Source organism: Balaenoptera borealis (assembly GCF_965194805.1).
Source record: "Balaenoptera borealis genome assembly, chromosome: 2".
NCBI classification, from domain to species: Eukaryota; Metazoa; Chordata; class Mammalia; order Artiodactyla; family Balaenopteridae; genus Balaenoptera; species Balaenoptera borealis.
The window spans coordinates 5,885,320-5,904,290 of NC_138867.1; the positions used below are offsets into that span (position 1 = coordinate 5,885,320).

An 18,971-nucleotide genomic window follows, 5' to 3' on the forward strand; every position below is an offset into this window, starting at 1 on the left:
CCCCTGCTTCAGGTAGGAAACGTTTCTCCAAGGCCTCCCCCTAGGTCAGCTGGCCTGTGGGGATGGCAATCACACCTGCAGACACTTTCTCACCTCCACCTCCGGGATTGGGACTGAAAACCAACCCCGGCAGAAACCCTGCAGTGCAGTGTACTGTCTGGGGCAGCTGGTCAACCTCATCACAGGGCTTGGGGGCACAGGGACCGGGATGTAGGTCCCAGCACACGGCTGAGCTGGGCTAGCTGCTGAGCTTCTTTGAAACACAGTTTCTTCACCAGTAAAATGGGTCAGATAAAACCCGAGATGGCTTCTGTGGCCGTGAAATGATAAAACATGTAATGCCTGCCTGTCCCCACCAGTGTCACCTCCCGATCTTCTCACATCCCCTCTTCCCATAGGTTAAGTGAACTCAGGGTACTTTACAGACAGACGTTGTCATCTTCCTGCTCAGCCTCTCTTTAAAAATCAGAGCTGGACAGAACGGGTCACAAAAAAGCCCATGAGACCAGGACAACTAGATCTCAGTCAGTTGCAGCCGAGATTTGGTCACCAGCCACTGGTCTTGCCCACCCACTGGAAAACAGCCTCCAGGGAAAGGCACCTTTATATATAGTCACCGATCCAGGGGACCACGTCCCAGGGTTGCATGCACTTGCCACAAACCGGTGTGGATTGGCGGGCACCTCACTCTACCGGGAAGCAACTCTAGAAAACCAAACCACAGGCCCATTACGTCTGAACTTACTTCCGCGGTGATCTGAAGAGTTATTTTTCACAGGGAAAATTTTTAATAATTTATAAAAAGTGAAAATGGTAAAGACGTTTAAAAACGATCGTCACGGTGACATCAGAATGAACGCGCTCTGCTGATGAATTTAGAGGCTCCTCAAGATGAAAGCCAAACCAGGAACAGCGGTGAAGTGTGGAGTCAGTCCTTGGCCATTTGGGTTTTCGGGGTGATTCCTCCTATATTGCGGGGATCATCACCGCCCCTCCCCGTTGCGCAGCTGGGCCTCACACACTAGACCATGCGCGGCAGCGCGATTCCTGCCAACGTTGACTCTTCACGGCTTCCCCGGTTGTTCCAGCTTCTGGGGCTCTGAAAGTGCTTTTTGCTTGAAATTTCACCAGATAAAAATAAGTTTCAATGAGTTAAAGGCAGAAAGGGAGGGGAGGGATGAGAGCGTCCAAGTTGAAGGAGGATCCCCACCCCTTCCGCGGCCAATCCCGGGGTCACCCGCGGGCGGGGACTCCGGGGCCGCAGAGGGCCCGCCCCGCGCCCTGAGCACGCGCTGGCGCCAGAGTCTGATGCGTTTCCCCGCAACCTCTTGGAAACGACTCGAAAGCCAGTGCTCCGTGGTCCCTTCCGTCCCCTTTCGGAACGCAGGGACCCCCTGGCGTGGCGGGGAGGAGAGGAGCCGGGCCCGGTCGCAGGGGTGAATTCGCGGAACGGTCTTCCTTTAAAGTCGGGACTCGAGGGGTTCTTTAGGGGGTTGCGGAGAGCACGTTTCCCGCATCCTCCTCCCCAGGCCCTGATTCGTCGATCAGTCCTTAGGAGAGCACTGGCTCCGCAGACCCCGCTCCAGGATTGCGGTGTGGACACCAGGCTCCACCTGGTACTCACGGGAATCAATAAACAGCTTGCTTTCCATCCTTCTCCGACGCCCCCTCCCCTCCAACTAGGTTAAGTGAGGTCGGAGGCTCGGGCCGGGGGCCGCCGAGCCTGGATCCGGGCAGAAGGACCCGGAGCCTCTGAGACCCTCATCAGCGCGCGCACACACATGCCCCTTCTCGCCCTGCTCCCCACCCTCGCTCCGCTCCGGCCGGCCGGTCGGCTCCGCGCGCCGCTACCCCGCAGCCCGGCGCGCGCCGATGTCTCCCCCCAGCGGCCGTGCGCGTGTCGCCGCGGGAGCCGGGCGGCTGGCGGGCGGCGGGGGAGCGGCGCGGCGCAGGCAGTCCCGCGGCTCCGCCCCGCGCCCCCCTCCCCGGCCGGCAGGACCGCCCCCTCCGCGCCGCGCTCGGCTCAGACTGAGCAGCCGCCTTTGCAATGTCAGCAGCCGCGGCGGCGGCGGCGGCGGTCGGGGCCCCGCGGTAGCGGCCAGCGCAGCACGGCCCGGCGGGCGCGCACGGCGCGAACCCGCGGCCGCCTCGCTGCCTTCGGGGCGCTGCGGACGGCTCGGCGCGCCCCGAGGCGGCGCTCGGACTCGAAGCCAGCCCGGCTGCGGCCGGTCACAAAGGACCGCGGACACCAGGCTCTGGGGGTCTGCGCGCAGGGACCGGCCGGGGGACGGCCCGCCGCGGCGCGTCCCCTCCACGCTTCCCCTCCCCGGGCGGCTGGAGCCCGAGCCAGAGCGGGCCCCGTCATATGACGGCGGCGACCCAGCGGCCGGCGAGCGCGCGTGCTGCCCACTCGGCTGCGCCACGGCCGCCGGCGCCAGGGGTGGCTCGCGCCGCGCCCCGCTGAGTGGTCGCCGGTCGCCGCCGCCCCGCGCCCCCCGCGCCCCGGCTCTCGGGCTCCGGGGGCAGGAGCCGAGGGGAGCCCCGCGCCGGCGCCGAGCCTAAAATGGCCACGCTGCTCCGCAAAATCGGGCTCATCCGCCTGCACAACCGGGACACCGAGGACCCCAAGCATCACCACAACCACCGCGGCGGCGGCGGCGGCCAGCAGAGCGCGTCGCTGCGCGGCAAGGGCGGCGCCAAGAGCGGCGGCCACAAGCCGCAGCAGCAGCAGCATCCCGCCGGGGGCGCGGGCGACGCCAGCCCCGGGCCCGGCAAGGGCAAGGGCAAGCGCGCGGCGGAGCTGGCCCAGCGCGACAAGCCGCCGCAGCCGGCGGCGGGGGCGGCGGGGGCGGCGAGCGGCGGGGGCCCCCGGGAGCGCGCGGCGGGCGCCAGGGCGGGGCCGGGCCCGGCGGCGGCGGCGGCGGCGGCGGCGGCGGGCGGCAGCCTGGTGCCCGCGGCGCGCCAGCAGCACTGCACGCAGGTGCGCAGCCGGCGGCTCATGAAGGAGCTGCAGGACATCGCGCGCCTCAGCGACCGCTTCATCTCCGTGGAGCTGGTGGACGAGAGCCTCTTCGACTGGAACGTGAAGCTGCACCAGGTGGACAAGGACTCGGTGCTGTGGCAGGACATGAAGGAGACCAACACCGAGTTCATCCTGCTCAACCTCACCTTCCCCGACAACTTCCCCTTCTCGCCGCCCTTCATGCGGGTGCTCAGCCCGCGCCTGGAGAACGGCTACGTGCTGGACGGCGGCGCCATCTGCATGGAGCTGCTCACGCCGCGCGGCTGGTCCAGCGCCTACACCGTGGAGGCCGTCATGCGCCAGTTCGCCGCCAGCCTGGTCAAGGGCCAGGTAAGCGGGGAGGAGGCCGGGGGCGCGCGGGGCTGTATCTCTGCCCCTGCCTGCCGAGGGGAGACGTTCCCGGGCGCCTCCACTCCTCTTTCCTGAGCGTTCTCTTCTTTCCCTACTTTTCCATCCCGTCTCTGCGGGTCTCCCGCTTGTTCCCGGTCGGTCCCCATCTCTCTAGAATTCGCTCTCTCCCTCTCCGCACACCCACTCTTTTCTCCTCTGTTCCTTCTCCCCTCTGGCTCTGCCCCTCTACCCTCTGCCCTTGTCTCCTAACCCGCTGTCCCCGTGCGCTCCTCCCTTTCCCCCATCTCCCACTCTCCCTTTCCTCCTCCTCCGCCCCCGCCCCAGGCTTCCGCTCTCTCCTGCCCCCCCTCCCGTTTCCCCCCTTCTCCTTTTCCTTGGCTTCTCCCCACCTCCTGACCCCATAATCTCCCTGAGGGTGGAACTTCACGTGGACTTAGGAATCTGAGTATCCAGCCCAGTTTATTGCCCCCTTCCCCACCACACACACAAAGTTCCCCCCCAACAACAACTCAGGGGTACTCTGCAGGTGGGGGGCTCTGCAGAGGGCCTGCTGCCTGCTGGTGAACCTGCCCCCCTGCTCTGCTCCCTCCTGACCAGCATCTAGCGCAAAGGTGAGAATTTTGCTCTTGAGAAATTTCACTGGAGAGGCAGAGGTGTGGTGTGAGTGTGACAAGGCCAGATGCCCTCAAGGAAATGCATGGTACCTGACTCTTTCCAGGACCATCACCTCCTGGGTAGTTGTTCAAGGTCTTGGTCTCTCTCAGACCTGTTTCTTCCTTCGGGTTCCCCCTGCCCCGGGGGGTTAAATCCATTATCAGAACTAAAGATTTTTAACTAAATACTGAAATCAGGGGCAGGCTTGGTGCCTGAATCTTCTCACCTATTGCACCAGACGGCAGCTTTACCAAAAGAAACCCCAGAGAACTTGAGAGCAGAGAATGAATGAATCTTCTGAAATTTGTTCCCCCGCCAGCTGCAGGCAGAGGCATGATGGTGTTATCTTCCCACATTATATGCTCCTGATCACATTCAAGTTGGTTGATGTTTTCCCAAATCGCTATTGAACATTACTTAATACAATTATAATTTTATATGGGTGTCTTTTAGATTTATGAAGAATCCCTGTTTTGTTTAGGAGACCCAGAATGACCTCGATTTGATCTTTCTACAGCTAGCATTTCAGAAGCCATCAGTCCCCTGTCACCTGCCTCTGTCCCTTTCACGGCAGGATCTTTCACACTAATCAAATAATGCTTGTTCTGCCAATTTCACTAGAGGTGGAGCCCCTGGGATTCCAAGCAAATCGCATTGTGACTCCAGTGGAGAAAGGCACTTAATTCTTGACTGAGGGCTGTTGTTACCAAGGACTATCTTGCTAGTCCATCTTTTCTGGTGTTTAGCTTCCGCTTATTTCTCGCGTTCAAAATAGGAGGGACCTGGCGGCTCTAGAAAGGTGAGGTTTAATGCTTTAACATCAGAAATTCACTCTGAAGCCTGTGGTTCAACGCTGGCTCTGATGGGAAGAGGCTGTGATTTGATACAAGCCACGGGGGTGGGAGAGGGTCCCGGTTTATGTTATTATCAGGATTTATACAAGTGATGGGGAAAAATATTTTGCAGAAATGCTTCTGTTATTTTTTCTGAAAGCACTGCTAATCAGAACTCTCTGGAACACTCTCTCACCTTCTTTCATTCTTCACAGAGATGACTTTGGGGATGAGGGGCAGAGGAATATCATTTTGCCTTATAATCACAGAATCATAGCATTTAGATTTGGAAGAGATCCTAGAGGTCACCTCAACCACAGCCTGCATTTTGAAAGATGTAGGAAAGTAAAGATTTCAAATGAGAAATAAGGACTTTTTTTTTTTTAGAAGAGATATATCTTAGTAAGTTAAATGTTTTCCACGTTCACATTAATGCTGTGAATGATAATTCTCTTGGTGCCCCTGCATTTCTATTAAATTAGGCAGGTCCTTGTGTATACATTTCTTTTCTTTGTAATCCAAATTGAGAGTCTTCATACAGTCAGCAAGTCGGAGACCTTATTGTTGAAAGTAATTATCAATATTTTTTTTATTAATTTCAAAATCTTACTTAGATGAACTCAGGGCCCTCCACCTAGCATATTGTGTTATATCACCTATTCTAAAGTCTAGTTATGAAATATCTGAAAGGAAGGTGAGCACTCAGCAATTTATAAAAATACCAATTCAGTTTCTTTGCACTTTTCATGCTGACTTCAACATCCAAAAGAGAGTCGTGTAGGAGATACACAAACAACTCGAAACGCAGTGTAAGAACAGGAGAAATGAATGTTCAGCAGTGTTTCACGATTCTGTGCAGGAAAGGGTCCTAATAGTGTCTCAGGGCCCTCAGCATTATGGTGCCCTTCCTGCTTTTGTAAATTTCCTACCTACAGGTTGTTCATTGCACTTACTGTAGTTACCGAATTATTTCCGTAGTTAAAGGTAGTTAAAGGACTTTGGGAAAGCAATCAAAATACCTGATTATGTATTCAGAGAGAACCAAGAGTGCTACCAAACCAATAATTACTTTAAAAGGCAGAACCGTTCCATTCTAGTTGCATTCCTCCATCTGTTGACGCTTTCGTTTTTCTTAAGCAATGAGATTAGAAAAGGCTCGTTTTCCTCTTTCATCAACTACTAAGCTTAACTTTCTGAATTGGGGCTATCCTAAGTTGATTTTGTTTCTCTGCCTTTAGAGAAATCATAAAATACTTTTAAGGGTTTCATTGGTAATATTAAGAAAAGATCTGCTTAACCATTTTGTGTATAGTATTAATGTTGGCGTTTATCTCACGGTGTGACAGATTCAGTCATTTCACGAGACCTATACCTGACTCTTGGGGCCCATGTTATCAAAATCTCTCGTGTGCTACCTTATGGATTGTGGTGGTTTTAAATTAACTTAAAAATTTCTTGTATGATATATTCTTTGTAGAGATAATGACATACATACCTTGCCTATTTGTTTATTACCGAATCCTCTTTTGACTACAAAGAGACATTTTAGGTAACTCTTGGTTCCTGCAATTAAATGAAAAATCCCCGTACCTGGGAGGGTCCTGCCCAGGCCAGGCCTCGGCGTTCACTGGCGTGTGTACCAGGTCTCGCACCTGGGATGATAGATGATGCGACAGAGACCCTCTCCTTGCAGCTGTGTGAGCAGAAGATGCCCAAAAGTGGCTTGAGGGCGCACTAACCCAGGGTTCTACTTTCACATCAGTTCGCCTCCTGAGTGTCCCCTTTTTAATTAGTTAGACATCGCCAGGGACAGGGAACCAGATGACACTTGGAAGACGGTTCCTTACTCCTCCTCTGTCCCCTCAGTGCCAGCCATGCGCCTCAACCCGGCATGAGGACGATGTGGCAATAACAGCAGCGGCATTTACTGTTTGCTCCATGCCAAGCTCTGGGCCAGCGAGGCACTTAGGGTGTGAACCTTACCTGGTTCTACTGTTTCAGTGGTCACCGTACAGGTGAGGAAACCTCAGCTCCACACGGTCAGGTGAGATTAATGCAGCCTCGTGTTCTAACACTAGCAATGAGTGCGAGGCTTTGAATACCAGTGCACATTAGTAAAAGTCAGCGACGGCAGAGTCACGCCCGGGCCACCTGAGCCCCTGGCCGTCTTCAGCCAGTGGTTGGCGGTGACCGGTGTGATCATCATTTGTGTCCACAGAGCACAGGTACACAGTCAGCTGTCAGCAGAAGAATGAAAACAACAGGACTAAAACACCTTCAGGTCTTAGTGTTTGAATTAAAAATTGCTAAGCGATTCCAGAACAGTTATGTTTCCTGACAGCACTAGTTTCTGGAATTTTTGAGCACAGAACACTGGCGGATGTTGCCACGTGTCAGTGTGTGATGAAGAAGTAACAGGCTCTGCAGATCAGCTCTGTTTGATGATAAAGTGCATCTCTGAGGTCGACTTTAGGGCTTAAAGCGTTCTGCGCCATGGGTGTCACTGAGAATCTTGCACACGGGCGCACACACACACACACACACACACACACACACACACACAGAGCCTGTCTTCAGAACCTCTTCCAAAGTACTAGGCCTGGAAATAGCTTTTTCCTTATGGCTACACAATCTCCAGGTCTTATCAGAAAAAAGTAATGAAGATAAACAGCCCTGTGGGTTCCTAAAGTTTATTGGCTTCTGAACTATTATAATTCACACAACATTTTTGAAAGCCCTGTGTGAGTGTGCTAGGGCTGCTGTCACAGAGTCCCACAGACTGGGGGGCTTCAACAACAGACATTTACCTCTCACAGGTCCGGAGGCCAGAAGTCTGAGCTCAAGGTGAGAGCAGGGTTGGGTCCTTCCGAGGGTGTGCAGAAGGATGAGCTCCAGGCCTCTGTCCTTGGCTTGCAGACGGCCGTCTTCTCCCTGTGTCCTCACCTGGTCTTCCCTCTGTGCCTGTCTGTGTCCTAATCTCCCCTTCTGGTGAGGACACCAGTCGTATTGGATCAGAGCTCCATCCTCATGACCTCAGTTTAACATGATCACCTCTGTAAAGACCCTATCTCCAAATACAGTCACCTTCTGAGGTGCTTGGGAGTAGGACTCCAACGTATCAATTTTGAGGGATCACAGTGTAGCCTATAACAAGCCCAAACAGGAATTTCTTAACCAGTTCAACCTCTCATTTCTCTCGAGGCTATTGCTGGTTTGCAGAGTAACATAAATGATGTCCATCCGTGTGAACACAGGACCACACTGACGAGACCCCAGGAGGGCCTACTTGGAATAGAGAGATGGTGGCCGCTTTAAAGGGAAGCTGGGAGAACCTAGCGTGTGAACAGTGACAGCCACGGGGTGGGTCCTGCCATGTGACTCACCGAGGAGAGTGGATTTGTGGAGGAGTCTTATGAGTCACCGTGTCGTTGTGTCCTGTGCCCGTGTGTAGGTGACTCGTTGTGTCCTGTGCCTGTGTGTAGGTGACGGAGGTCATTACCACCCAGGATGAGTCTGCAGCTTGAGGTCTCCATGTGCTCGACTGTTCGGAGAAAAAAATAGCTTGTTCTGGTATCAAGTAGGACGGGCAGGAGGACGCAGACAGGACTCTGCATCCTAAAAATAGTCCCACGCCAACTTGGCAAAAGCTCCCACACGCCCGCTCCCTGGCGACTCTGCTCATCCCATGGCTGACGGTGCAGTTAATAATAGTAGTGGCTTACTTTACCCAGAGTTGTAAACCTTTGAGAATGTAAACTTGCAAAAAGAGGATGCAAATGCATTTCTGTTTACTTTTCTGATTTATAGTAAAGGGTGTGAGAGGATTGTTTTCCTTTTTAGGGGTCAGGAGAGTTTGGGGAGGTTGTTTGTTTGTTTAATGGAAAGTGCCAACATGAACACTAAGTGGAAGTTTGTTTTAACCCAGAATCCTGCCCTTTCTCATCCTCACGAACAGGTGTGTATGAGTCCAGGTTTAGAAGGAAGGCAGCCTCAGTGGAACCACTCTGGGGACAGCTAAGGAACCAGCCAAATGGCTTTCATGGTTTTTGTTTTAAGCAGCCACTAGTAGTGGGTTCTTTGAGCCACATTTCAAATCTCCTGAATCCTAGATTTTTGCTGTGTTGATAGGGTCGTGGGGAGATGGGGCGGAGGATGGGGAGGGGGTAACTCCTTTCCTCTCTGCCGGTGGTCCTCAGCCCCAGGTTAATTAGATGCTTCGGGGAACCTTTAAATTATTCCAGTGCCAGGCCCTTATCCTCGAAGATTCGTACTTCTTGAGGCTAAGATGAGGCCCTGGTAGAGGCCTGTTGGAAAATCTCCTACGTTGATTCTAGCAGACAAACCAGGGTTGGAAAAACCACCCTGGACCAGAATTACTCATCACGTCTACCATTTTCGGTACATCCTCCCACCAACAGCCAGAAGAGGGAGCTTCAGGTGATGGTGGGTGTAATGAACCCCTTACCTTCCCCCCTCCCACCTTGGTTGCACTCACTGTCCTGTGTCCACCCCGACTAGCCCTCTGGAAGCCCTACTTTTGTAGAGGAGGTCATCATACAACCCGGTCCTTCCTCCCTGGACCAAGAGGGAGTGTAAACCCTGAAAAAGGAAATGTGCTCAAGAGAGTTCCTCACCCCCGGATCGGACACAGTTGTGAGGACTTAGGGGCACGGACCACCCAGAACTGTGGATAATTAGCTAGTTCACACAGCACAGGTACTGAGTGTCCACTCTGTATCGGGCACACACTGGGCACACGTTGGTGAATCAGATTCACGGAAGGTGCCAGCCACGGAGAACTGACTGTCTAGTGGGGATAAAGTGAAACCCACTCATATTTGTCTGTGATGTGGCAGGCAGCTCCGCAGTTGTCGCTTGCTTAGTATTTGGGTGAGTGCCCGTTCACTGGTGCGAGCGGACTGGACACCAGGCAGTGGCCTGCCTGTGTGCCAGGGACTTGAGAGAGGTGGGGTCCTGGGGTCAGCAGGGTCTTCAAAACTTCTGGGTGACGTTCCCAGAAGGAATGCTCATTGCAGGAATGCTCGTTGTTACGTGATTGTAACACTGAGGGTTAGCCTGTTTTTCTGAACATAGTTTCACTGCTAATAAATGGGAGGATCTGGCATTTCCCAAAACAGACAAAGAAGTCATTGTAATGGCAGAAATATTTCCAATAACATCTACGCTTTCCTACCCAAGGAGTCAGCAACCTAAGATAAGGTTTAATTGTTTTTTTTTTAAATTTATTAATTAATTTATTTATTTATTTTTGGCTGTGTTGGGTCTTCGTTTCTGTGCAAGGGCTTTCTGTAGTTGCGGCGAGCGGGGGCCACTCTTCATCGCGGTGTGCGGGCCTCTCACTATCGCGGCCTCTCTTGTTGCGGAGCACAGGCTCCAGACGCGCAGGCTCAGTAATTGTGGCTCACGGGCCCAGTTGCTCCGCGGCATGTGGGATCTTCCCAGACCAGGGCTCGAACCCGTGTCCCCTGCATTGGCAGGCAGATTCTCAACCACTGCGCCGCCAGGGAAGCCCAGGTTTAATTGTTTAATTCCCCATCATCACACGCTTCATTCCTTCTTTCCCTCCTTCATTCAGGACCCGTTTGCTGAGGGTCTACCATGACTTGGGCACTGAAGACACATGGTCTTCAGCATTCCCGTGGCGACCTTTCCCCCTTTTGTGTGTCACCCCTGGTCCTCCTCCTGGTCCTTTCCGCTAAGGGCAGGAGGAAGCAAGCCGAGCGGGAGGACCAAGGCCCCCAGATCGTGAACCTCTAGGGAGGAAGCAGAATTGGGACCAACCAGGTGGCAAAGGCTCGGGAGAGGAGGGCGGGGCGGGAGCAGGGCGCCGGGGGGAGTGGCCGGAAGGTGCCCTTCCCCACCCGGCAGGCCTAGGTGTGGTCACGGAGCAGGACTAACCGGGCCTCCTCGTTCACGTTCCCAAGCCTGGCTTTTCCTCTCCTCCCTGCCCTCCTGCCTCCTTAGAGGCTTGTCATCCCCTGCTTGGATCCCTGTGATGCCCCCGTCCAACCTCTCTGTCCCTTTCCATCCTCCCTGCTGCCACCTTCCTGGGTCCTCTAGATGCACACCTGGCTTTCTCACACCCTTGGTTATGACGGTGACGGAGTACATCCAAGCGCCCAGTCGCTGCCCAGCCTGGCTGTGGCGCTTCCACCTTCCACAGCCCCCAGTAAGCCCTTCTCCCGCCAGCCCCTCCAGCCAGGGCACACCAGCAGGCCTCCACGTTTGCTGAGGTCACAGGCCCGCCCCCATTGGGGAAGCACCCCGTCATGCATCAGTCGGGCCCTGCCATCCCTCAGAACCCTGCCGAGCCGCCTTAAGTCCTGCAGAAGGCCCCGCGATCACTCCTCCGGTGGGGGCAGTGGCTCCCTCCTCTAAACACCTCTGCGTTGTCTGGAAGCTGTTCGTTTCACGCTCATCCTGCTAGACTGCATTTACCTGTTTATGGCTCTGGTTCCCCTTTCCCTCGCCCAATGCCCAGTACATTGTATGTGCTGAATAAATGTGTCCGCTGTGCAACTTGCTCAACTGCACACACACCCCATCCCCTCCTCTTGTCCCTATTTGGAATACGGTAAGATTGTGAACTTACCAGGTGCTTACCGTGGGCCAGCTGCTGTGCAAAACACTTTAGTGGGTCATGTGATTAAATGCTTTCAGCAGCCTATGGGGTGAGTGCTGTTGTTATTCCCATTTTACAGAGGAGGAAACCAAGGCTCGCTTAGCCTGGGGAAGGCAGAGCCCTGCCAATCTGCGGGTTAGGGTCTCCGGGGAAGCCCCTTCCTCCAGTGAATGCCTGAAACTGACACAGATGAGCTAGCTGCCCACAGGGGCCACTGTGATCCCTCCCCTCACAGAACGGCTTGTTTTTCTTTTGATCACCTTTATAATGTATCCTATGAAGGATCATCATCTTAGAGAGCTCATGAAAGACAAAGTTTCTCTGACTATAGGATCAACCAGTAAAATTACATAAAGCTTAAAGGAGGTTGGTTTAATTCATAACTAAAACTAATCTAATAAAAAGTGACTTTGAATTCTGCTGGATTGAATTACAGTGATTTTTGTTTTAGTAATTTTATTTAAAAGAGGATCCCGGCATCTGCCTTTTCATAGACAAGAGAGATGGACGCCTCTTGGTCATTCTCGCAGATCCGAGAAGAACCAGAGGCCCCTTCCTGCCACCTCTGACCCCAAAGGCCACCCTCAGCATCTGGGGACATCTGAAGACCCCTCCTCAGAATAATGCTTTTAAACGCACAAAATAAAATTCATAGGCTTTCAAAGGAAAACAGTCATACTTAGAAATAGTTATTGCTATTTTTAAAAAGTGATGAACTAAAATATGAAATTAAAAAGCATGTCTTTATTAACACATTTAATATCAAGGTCTAGTTACTGCCCTAACTGGACATAGGAAGGAGAACTGATGACATTTCAAGTTGTCTACAACAACTGTCATATGATTTTTTAAATGTCTGGGGTTTCTGTTGGTGACAAAATCAAGGCAATGCTAAATCTCTGCTTTGTTACTTCCAATCACAGTTAAATGAAGTGCTGGACTACAGTTAGAGTTAATGAAAATAAAGACATTTTTTTTCCATCCAAGTTTGTGTTCCCTGGGGACGCATGGCCCCAAGAACCCCAAGGTGGTACGTAGCTCTAAGTGTTGACAGCTGTCTTGGGAAAGAACTTAAAGTTTATCATGCAGCTCATGGCCAGAACCTCTGGGAACGAGGTTTAGGAGCCCAACATACAGCTCAGTCCTACCGTGATCTTGTTGGGTGGGGTTAGGATAAAGCCGTGGACCTCGAGCAGGGTCAGGGCTCCAGTACCACGCCTCCTCCCAAGCCTGCTTCCCTGCTGGGCAGGTAGCCGCCTCCCTGAGCCTCAGGTGCCTCATCTGAAGATGAGGAGCATAAACCCACTTCACGGATGTGTCGTGATGCTCAAAGGAAATGATGTGTGCAGGTGCATTGCATAGAGGAGATGATCAATAGGTGTTCCTTCTTTTTCTAAAAGTAGAATTGTATTGAAATAAATGCATAAGAAAAGTACGACCAAAGACCCAGAATTGGGTTTACGTTCAACATTCATTACATGAAGCGTTCTGCTTTCGTAACTATTAGTATTTCAGAGCAATACTGACATCCAGTTGGCTCAAAATTTTTTTATACTTGACCAGAATTTTATAAATATTCACAAAAATCACAGGGTAGCCTCCTCTTCACCCTCTCAGAACTGCCACCTCTCCTTGTGGACTCTTGTCATCACCTCTGTTGACTCTCCATCGTCAAGTCATTTTGCACCATCAGGTGTCAATTTCAGATAATAACCGCGATCATGTTATTGACCAAGCACAGATTTGAGAGCTGTTTTTTCACCTGTACAGCCTTGGTCTCTAAGAATCCTATTTGTTAGCAGTATCTTTAAATTAGCTTAATTTTTTGCTGCTGCCAAGTTAGAAAATTACATAGAAGAATGTAATTATTTCAAACATTTACCTTTATCACCTCTCAACACACACATTGATACTGTTCCATATTGTTGAGATTCTTTCTGTTTTACAGAACACAGTGGCCACTTGAAAACTTTTGAGCTACCATTCTGTTTCAAGATGAAAAGCCGGTTCAGAAATCAAACGTAAAATTTTTTTCAAATGCTGTGGATTCCATCAGTTATCACAGGTCACACAGAATGAACACAAATTGCCTCAGTACAACTGAAAGAGAATTTCACTGAGTCAGTGATCCTTTGCCTGACTGATAACCTTTAGGAAAGTCTTTTTTCTGTAATGAAATTCAAGAGAAATCTAGTTGAAATGTTTGACCTACATACATATATATGATATTATGACAATTGGAGGCTAATCAACAAAGAACACCAATCTTCTCTTATTGCTTAGCAGTTAAGGCCCTGAGCATCTAGGGTAAGGCTTCCCGCATTTGGTAAGAAAGTGACTAGATGTCTTCAGGGTTCTTTCCAACTCTTAAGACTTAGATGAATGGAGCCAGCATTCTCACAAGGAGCGGGAACAGTATACAGTTCATTGGTCCTCCAGGATTTTTATGCTGTTTTTGTGGTACGCTCACTGATTTCCCCACAGTTTAGCAATATTGAAGTCTGGAATTCCACCTCTGAGATCACTAGAGACATGAGGCATCCTCCTGTCCCCCGGGGTTCTCAGCCCGCAGTGTGTATCATTCTGAGAAGCGGTGTTATCTTCCTCGTGGAAGTGCAGTCTGTAACAATATCTAAATCAGTGCGTGGGCCTGGGTGGTGTTGCCATAACTACCACGTTAGCTTGGTAAAGTTTTCAGCGTCATAGTCAGCAAATAGACACGTTCTACCCAGCACTGCTCAGATTGTTTTCTTCACATTTATGTATGTCTCTTTTTCCCACCTGTAAACTAATTATTTGGCTGTCATCAAATCTTTTGATTGAGATCATTTCAGTCGCCCTACCCTAAGAAAAACATCCAAGGCCCTCAGTCTGCAGCTTGGCCCTGACCATGTACCACTTAGAGTCTCAGAGGCTGGCTGGTCGCCCCATTCAGATAAGGATGCGCCCAGCAGCTGTTTGTCCACACCTGATCGGATTGCCTCTGGGGCCAGGATGCTGCACAAGAACAGGTGACCCTTGTTTAACCCTTTCAGGCCATTTGAAGAAAGGATAGATGGTCTCACGCCATCTCTGTGGCCAGAAGACCCCCGGAGACTTCAGAACTGGGTCTTGGTCAGTGCCCAACCCAGAAAGACACCCATGGCCCAGAACTCTAAACCCAAATGTGGGAGGAGATGTATGAAGGATGCAGCCAGTGGCAGGACGTAAGAGGCATGGGTGTGTATGGAGGAAGGAGTGAGGGTGCTGCCAGCAGGTGCTGAATGGGGGTCTGTGATTGAGGTGGGCAAAACAGACCCCCGTCCTGGAGCAATACTTGCATCCACTGTTGCTGCTTACAAAGCACTTTACTTGTGTGGTTTCCTGGAGGTCCGAGACAAGGGGGAGTCCAGCTGGGGAGCAGGGCAGGCTGGCAGCCCGGAGGGTACAGCAAGTGCCTGTTTTCTTGAGCTCCCAAGGGCAACGTGATTGAACCAGACCATTATTCCTCAAGTAGGAACTAGGGGCTTAGTGAGAATTTCCAAGGGGCATCTTCTCTCCCTATTGTCTCATTCTGTAGCATCATTAAGTAGAAGTTGTTAAATATTCAAGTCTGAAGGACCACTAACTAGAAAGAAGACAGTCCACCCTGAAGGGCTGGGCAGAATGAGCTTGTTACAGAACTCGGGGAGGTAAAAGAATGCCCTTGCTAGTGTGCGTTCAGGACAGAACGAGCCTCGTCCAAAATTCCTGGGGACAGTCCCCAGAGAGTCAAAGAAAACTTACATACTGTGCCATTAAATTAAGTTGCCCCAAAAGGCTGAGGGAAATGTTAAGATTTCTGCTGCAAGGAAATGCTTCTGACATGTCTGCCTTCGAAACTTATAGTGAATTTTGTAATTTGTTTGGTCTTTAGAACAATGCAGTGATACTAACAAGTCTTATAAGTCAAGCATAGTTTGAGTGAGTGATAAAAAGAAGGGAGAGTTTTTCATAAGTAATCTTACCTTTCAGACATATGAATGTCTAAATCATCCATTTATTTGCTACTTAGTATTTTCCTTTCCTTTTCATGTTATTTTCTTTACATAATTACAGTGAATATTGGTGCATTGTACCCAATCTTCATTTTCTTCATTTCTTGCCAGTCTCATTTATCCCACTACTTTCTGCTACTCTTCGAAGTCAGTAAGTCACAGTATTTACAGATCGGTAACATTTTAGAAAATTTTAGAATGTTCTAGAAGGGTTTACTCTGAGGTTGAGTGAGTGAACCCTTTAAAATGTATTTCTTGCAAACCTTGAGCATGTACCATGTGTTAAATTTATAATACAGTGATTCCAGTAATTTTTTTACTTAAACAATAAGACTTTTACTATTGCACAAACCAGAGCCATGTGCAGCAGACAGTCTGGAGAAAGAATACGGGTTTAGTAGTGACTGGAAGGGAAAAGAAAGCCATCAATGAGGAGGAAGGTAGTGTTTCCTCCGTGCTGGGCCTTGGGTGGGGTGCCCCTCCATTTCTCTGCACTGGTGTAGACTGCAAAATTGTAGGCCTGCAGTGTGGCCATTACCTGCTCCCACACTGCCCGGGCCTCAAGCCATGGTCAGGCCATAGAGACCAGGTGCCAGGCCTTGATCCAAAGATCTCCCCAAACCCAGTTAGGCTTAGCATTTGTGCTATGATTTTATACTGAATTTTTGTTCCAGAATTTGCTAAGGTTTTTTTTTTTTTTAAACGAATTTGTGGAATCTTGGGATTAAGCAGAGCTAGGGAAACACATAAACCCAGATTTCAGTGATGCTTACTGAGCTGTGATAACATTGGCATTTCCTTGCCATGCAAAGCAAATTCTGTCCCCAGTATAGCATGGTTTAAAATCCTGTGTTAGGAACACCGAAGCTACAAGAGATTTGAAATCCTGCACCACACAAAATTCCAAAGTCAAGGTGGTGAGTTGTCTCATCAGTGAAAAAGAAATGGGAAATAGCCCCGGTCAGTTCCAGGAGAACTGTTTAGCACACAGATTCTCTGTTTGTTTGTTCATTTGTAAGGTTCTGAAGTCCTTTATCAGAAGTAGCTGATTTCACTCTCTCATGTGTGAGGGCCCTTGTCCACTTCTGGCTGCTTTTCTCAGCTACAGCTGGACTGGCCTGGTTATGTGGAGGTCAGAGAGAAAACAAACTCCTACCAGTCCTCCCTGGGGCTCAGAGGGTCTGGGGTCTGGGAAGGCCGACTTTGCAGGCCTCACTGCTGGGCTGCACAGCCCTGCCCCGAGTGCACACACAAGCCTCCGGTCACAGCCGGTGGGTTGCTAGCACCTCCCCGGGAGGAGCATCTCCCCACAGGGGGAGCAACTCCCCATGGGGGCAGCAGTTCCCTGTAGATGGTGCACCTCTCCTGGGGCGGGGGGGAGAGCAATTTGGTGGGGTGTGTGGGATCCAAGGGGACTAGCCCAGCCCTGGACCCTAGTAGGCAGTCCACAGCTGTTGTAGAATGAAGTTGAGTTGATGACCTTCAGGTACCGCAAGGCCATGAATCATCAAAGAAAGATTAAGAGTGATGAGTGCACTGTAATTGCAGTGTTGGGAAAATGGACATTTTTAGCAAAAGACACTCAGTCAAGATGGTGTTTTCTGGTTGATGCTAAGTACCAAAATAATTTTACCCTCTGCACTGTGTCCATCCCAAGTGATTTAATTTTTTTGTTTTTCTCTAAACACTGAACTGATTGATCCTGGTGTCTTAGTAAGTGAGAATTCATTTTATGGGGTGTTGTTTTTGATCATGTGCCCTTGAAATGTCATCATTCTATTTACCAGAAAAGACAACAGGTGAACACTGGATGGAGGCTGGTACTTAGGGTCCAAGAGATAGTGGATGAGGGATCATGCCCGCTGCCCTCAGATGGTCAGTCCACACGTAGGGTTCCGTGATTATTTTGTCAAGTAATTTTAATATGAAAGAGCTTCCCTGTAACCATCTCTTTTGTTTCTCTGTGGTCTTATCCTGATTGGAGGTTTCCGTGTTGCCATGTAAATTCATTCTCTCCTCTCTCCCTTCCTGTCTCCCTCCTTCCGTTCAGCTTACCGGAGCCTGCAATGGCCTATATTATTATTGGAGGGCTCACACCTAGTCAGGGTGGCTCAACAACAGACATTTATTTCTCACAGCCCTGGAGGCTGGAAGTCTAAGATCAAGGTGTCGGCAGGGTGGGTTTCCTCTGAGGCCTCTCTCCTTGGTGTGTGGATGGCCGTTTCTTCCATGTGTCCTCATGTGTTCATCCCTCTGTGTGTGTCTGTGTCCTAATCTCCTCTTCTTACAAGGACACCAGTCAGACTGGATCAGGGCCCCCTCTACTGACCTCATTTTACCTTAATTACCTCTGTATAGACCCTGTCTCCAAACAGTCACATTCTGAGGGGTTAGGGCTTCAACATACAAATATTGGGGGGCACAATGAAACCCATAACAGATTCTTCCTTTCAAAGCGTGTGAGTTTTAGCCATTTGTTTTCCTCTCCTGACATTGATCTCCGATTTCCCATCTTCCCGTCATTGTCCCGGGATCTGGCTACCTCCAGGCCCCTTGACTGAGTCACCAGACATTTCTCATCTAAGCAGCCCCTTTCCCTCCTGCCGCATCCACACGTTCCTCCCCATCAATGTTAGGTTTCCCACGTTTCTTTGTTTTTCCTGGCATTTTCAGAATCTTTCTTTTCTACTTTTCCCCAAAGACGGCAATTGCCTTTGCTTTTTCACGCTTTCCTTTTCTTCTCCACCTGAAGGATTTCTTCTGGCTTTGTTTGCTGTGGGCTTCTCCCCCTACTTTTATTAAAGCCAGTGATCAGGGGCCCCCCGTCTTCTCCGGCGCCCTCCCCCAGCTCCCCCTTTATTCCTGCATGCCTTGTGATTTTTGCTCCACTTTCCATGTCACAGCTCCTATAAATCTCCCCACTCCTGCCCCCACGCTGCTCCTCCCGTTTGTCCACGGTTGACCGGAGTGTTCTTTTCTCTCCGTTCTTTGCAGCCGTCACTGTCTCCAGTATCCCCGTGCACACTGGACCAGCCGCGCATCCTTTCGCCTCTCTCTGGTTCAGTGTTTCCTCTCCTCTGCTTCACCGGGGTTCTGTGCCTTCTCCTCCCCCCAGTCATCGCAGCCCTGGGGGCAGGTGGCTGAGAAAAGGGATGCTCTGCTCTGTGCATTTTCCTGGGGGCCTGCAGACAAAAAGAGGACTCTGGGCAAAGCCACGTTGCAGAGGGGATGGTGTCAGGCAGGCAGTGTAGACATGCCGGGTGGACCAAAAGGGAGAGATGCTGTTTGGTTGACGATTATTTCAAACAATGGCTTGGGATTCAGTGATCCTGGAAGGCTGCACTAATGGACCAGTTGAGGTCAAAATTATAGTGAATGTGCTTTAATCCAATTGATTTTTATGCTGGTACACCCAAGCTGATGCATTTTTCTAATCAAAAGTGATTTTTATC

At 50.8% G+C, this 18,971-nt stretch overlaps 1 protein-coding gene across 11 annotated transcripts in view; it reads left to right on the plus strand.

Annotated features, from left to right (window-relative positions):
* Nucleotides 1–588: 588 nt before the first annotated feature.
* Nucleotides 589–18,971, plus strand: part of UBE2QL1 (ubiquitin conjugating enzyme E2 QL1) — a 51,026-nt gene continuing 32,643 nt past the window's right edge. For 4 of the 11 annotated variants that reach the window (XR_014241361.1, XR_014241362.1, XM_082380340.1 and 1 more), the window contains exon 1: nt 595–3,352. Coding sequence is in view for 7 of the 11 variants with exons in the window: in XM_082380340.1 (XP_082236466.1) it covers nt 2,564–3,352 (789 nt within the window). In the remaining 4 variants the exon portion in view is untranslated. Of the gene's footprint in view, nt 3,353–10,456; nt 18,971 lie in introns of those variants that run through there. The other 7 variants (XM_082380342.1, XM_082380337.1, XM_082380338.1 and 4 more) reach the window with 7 other exon arrangements.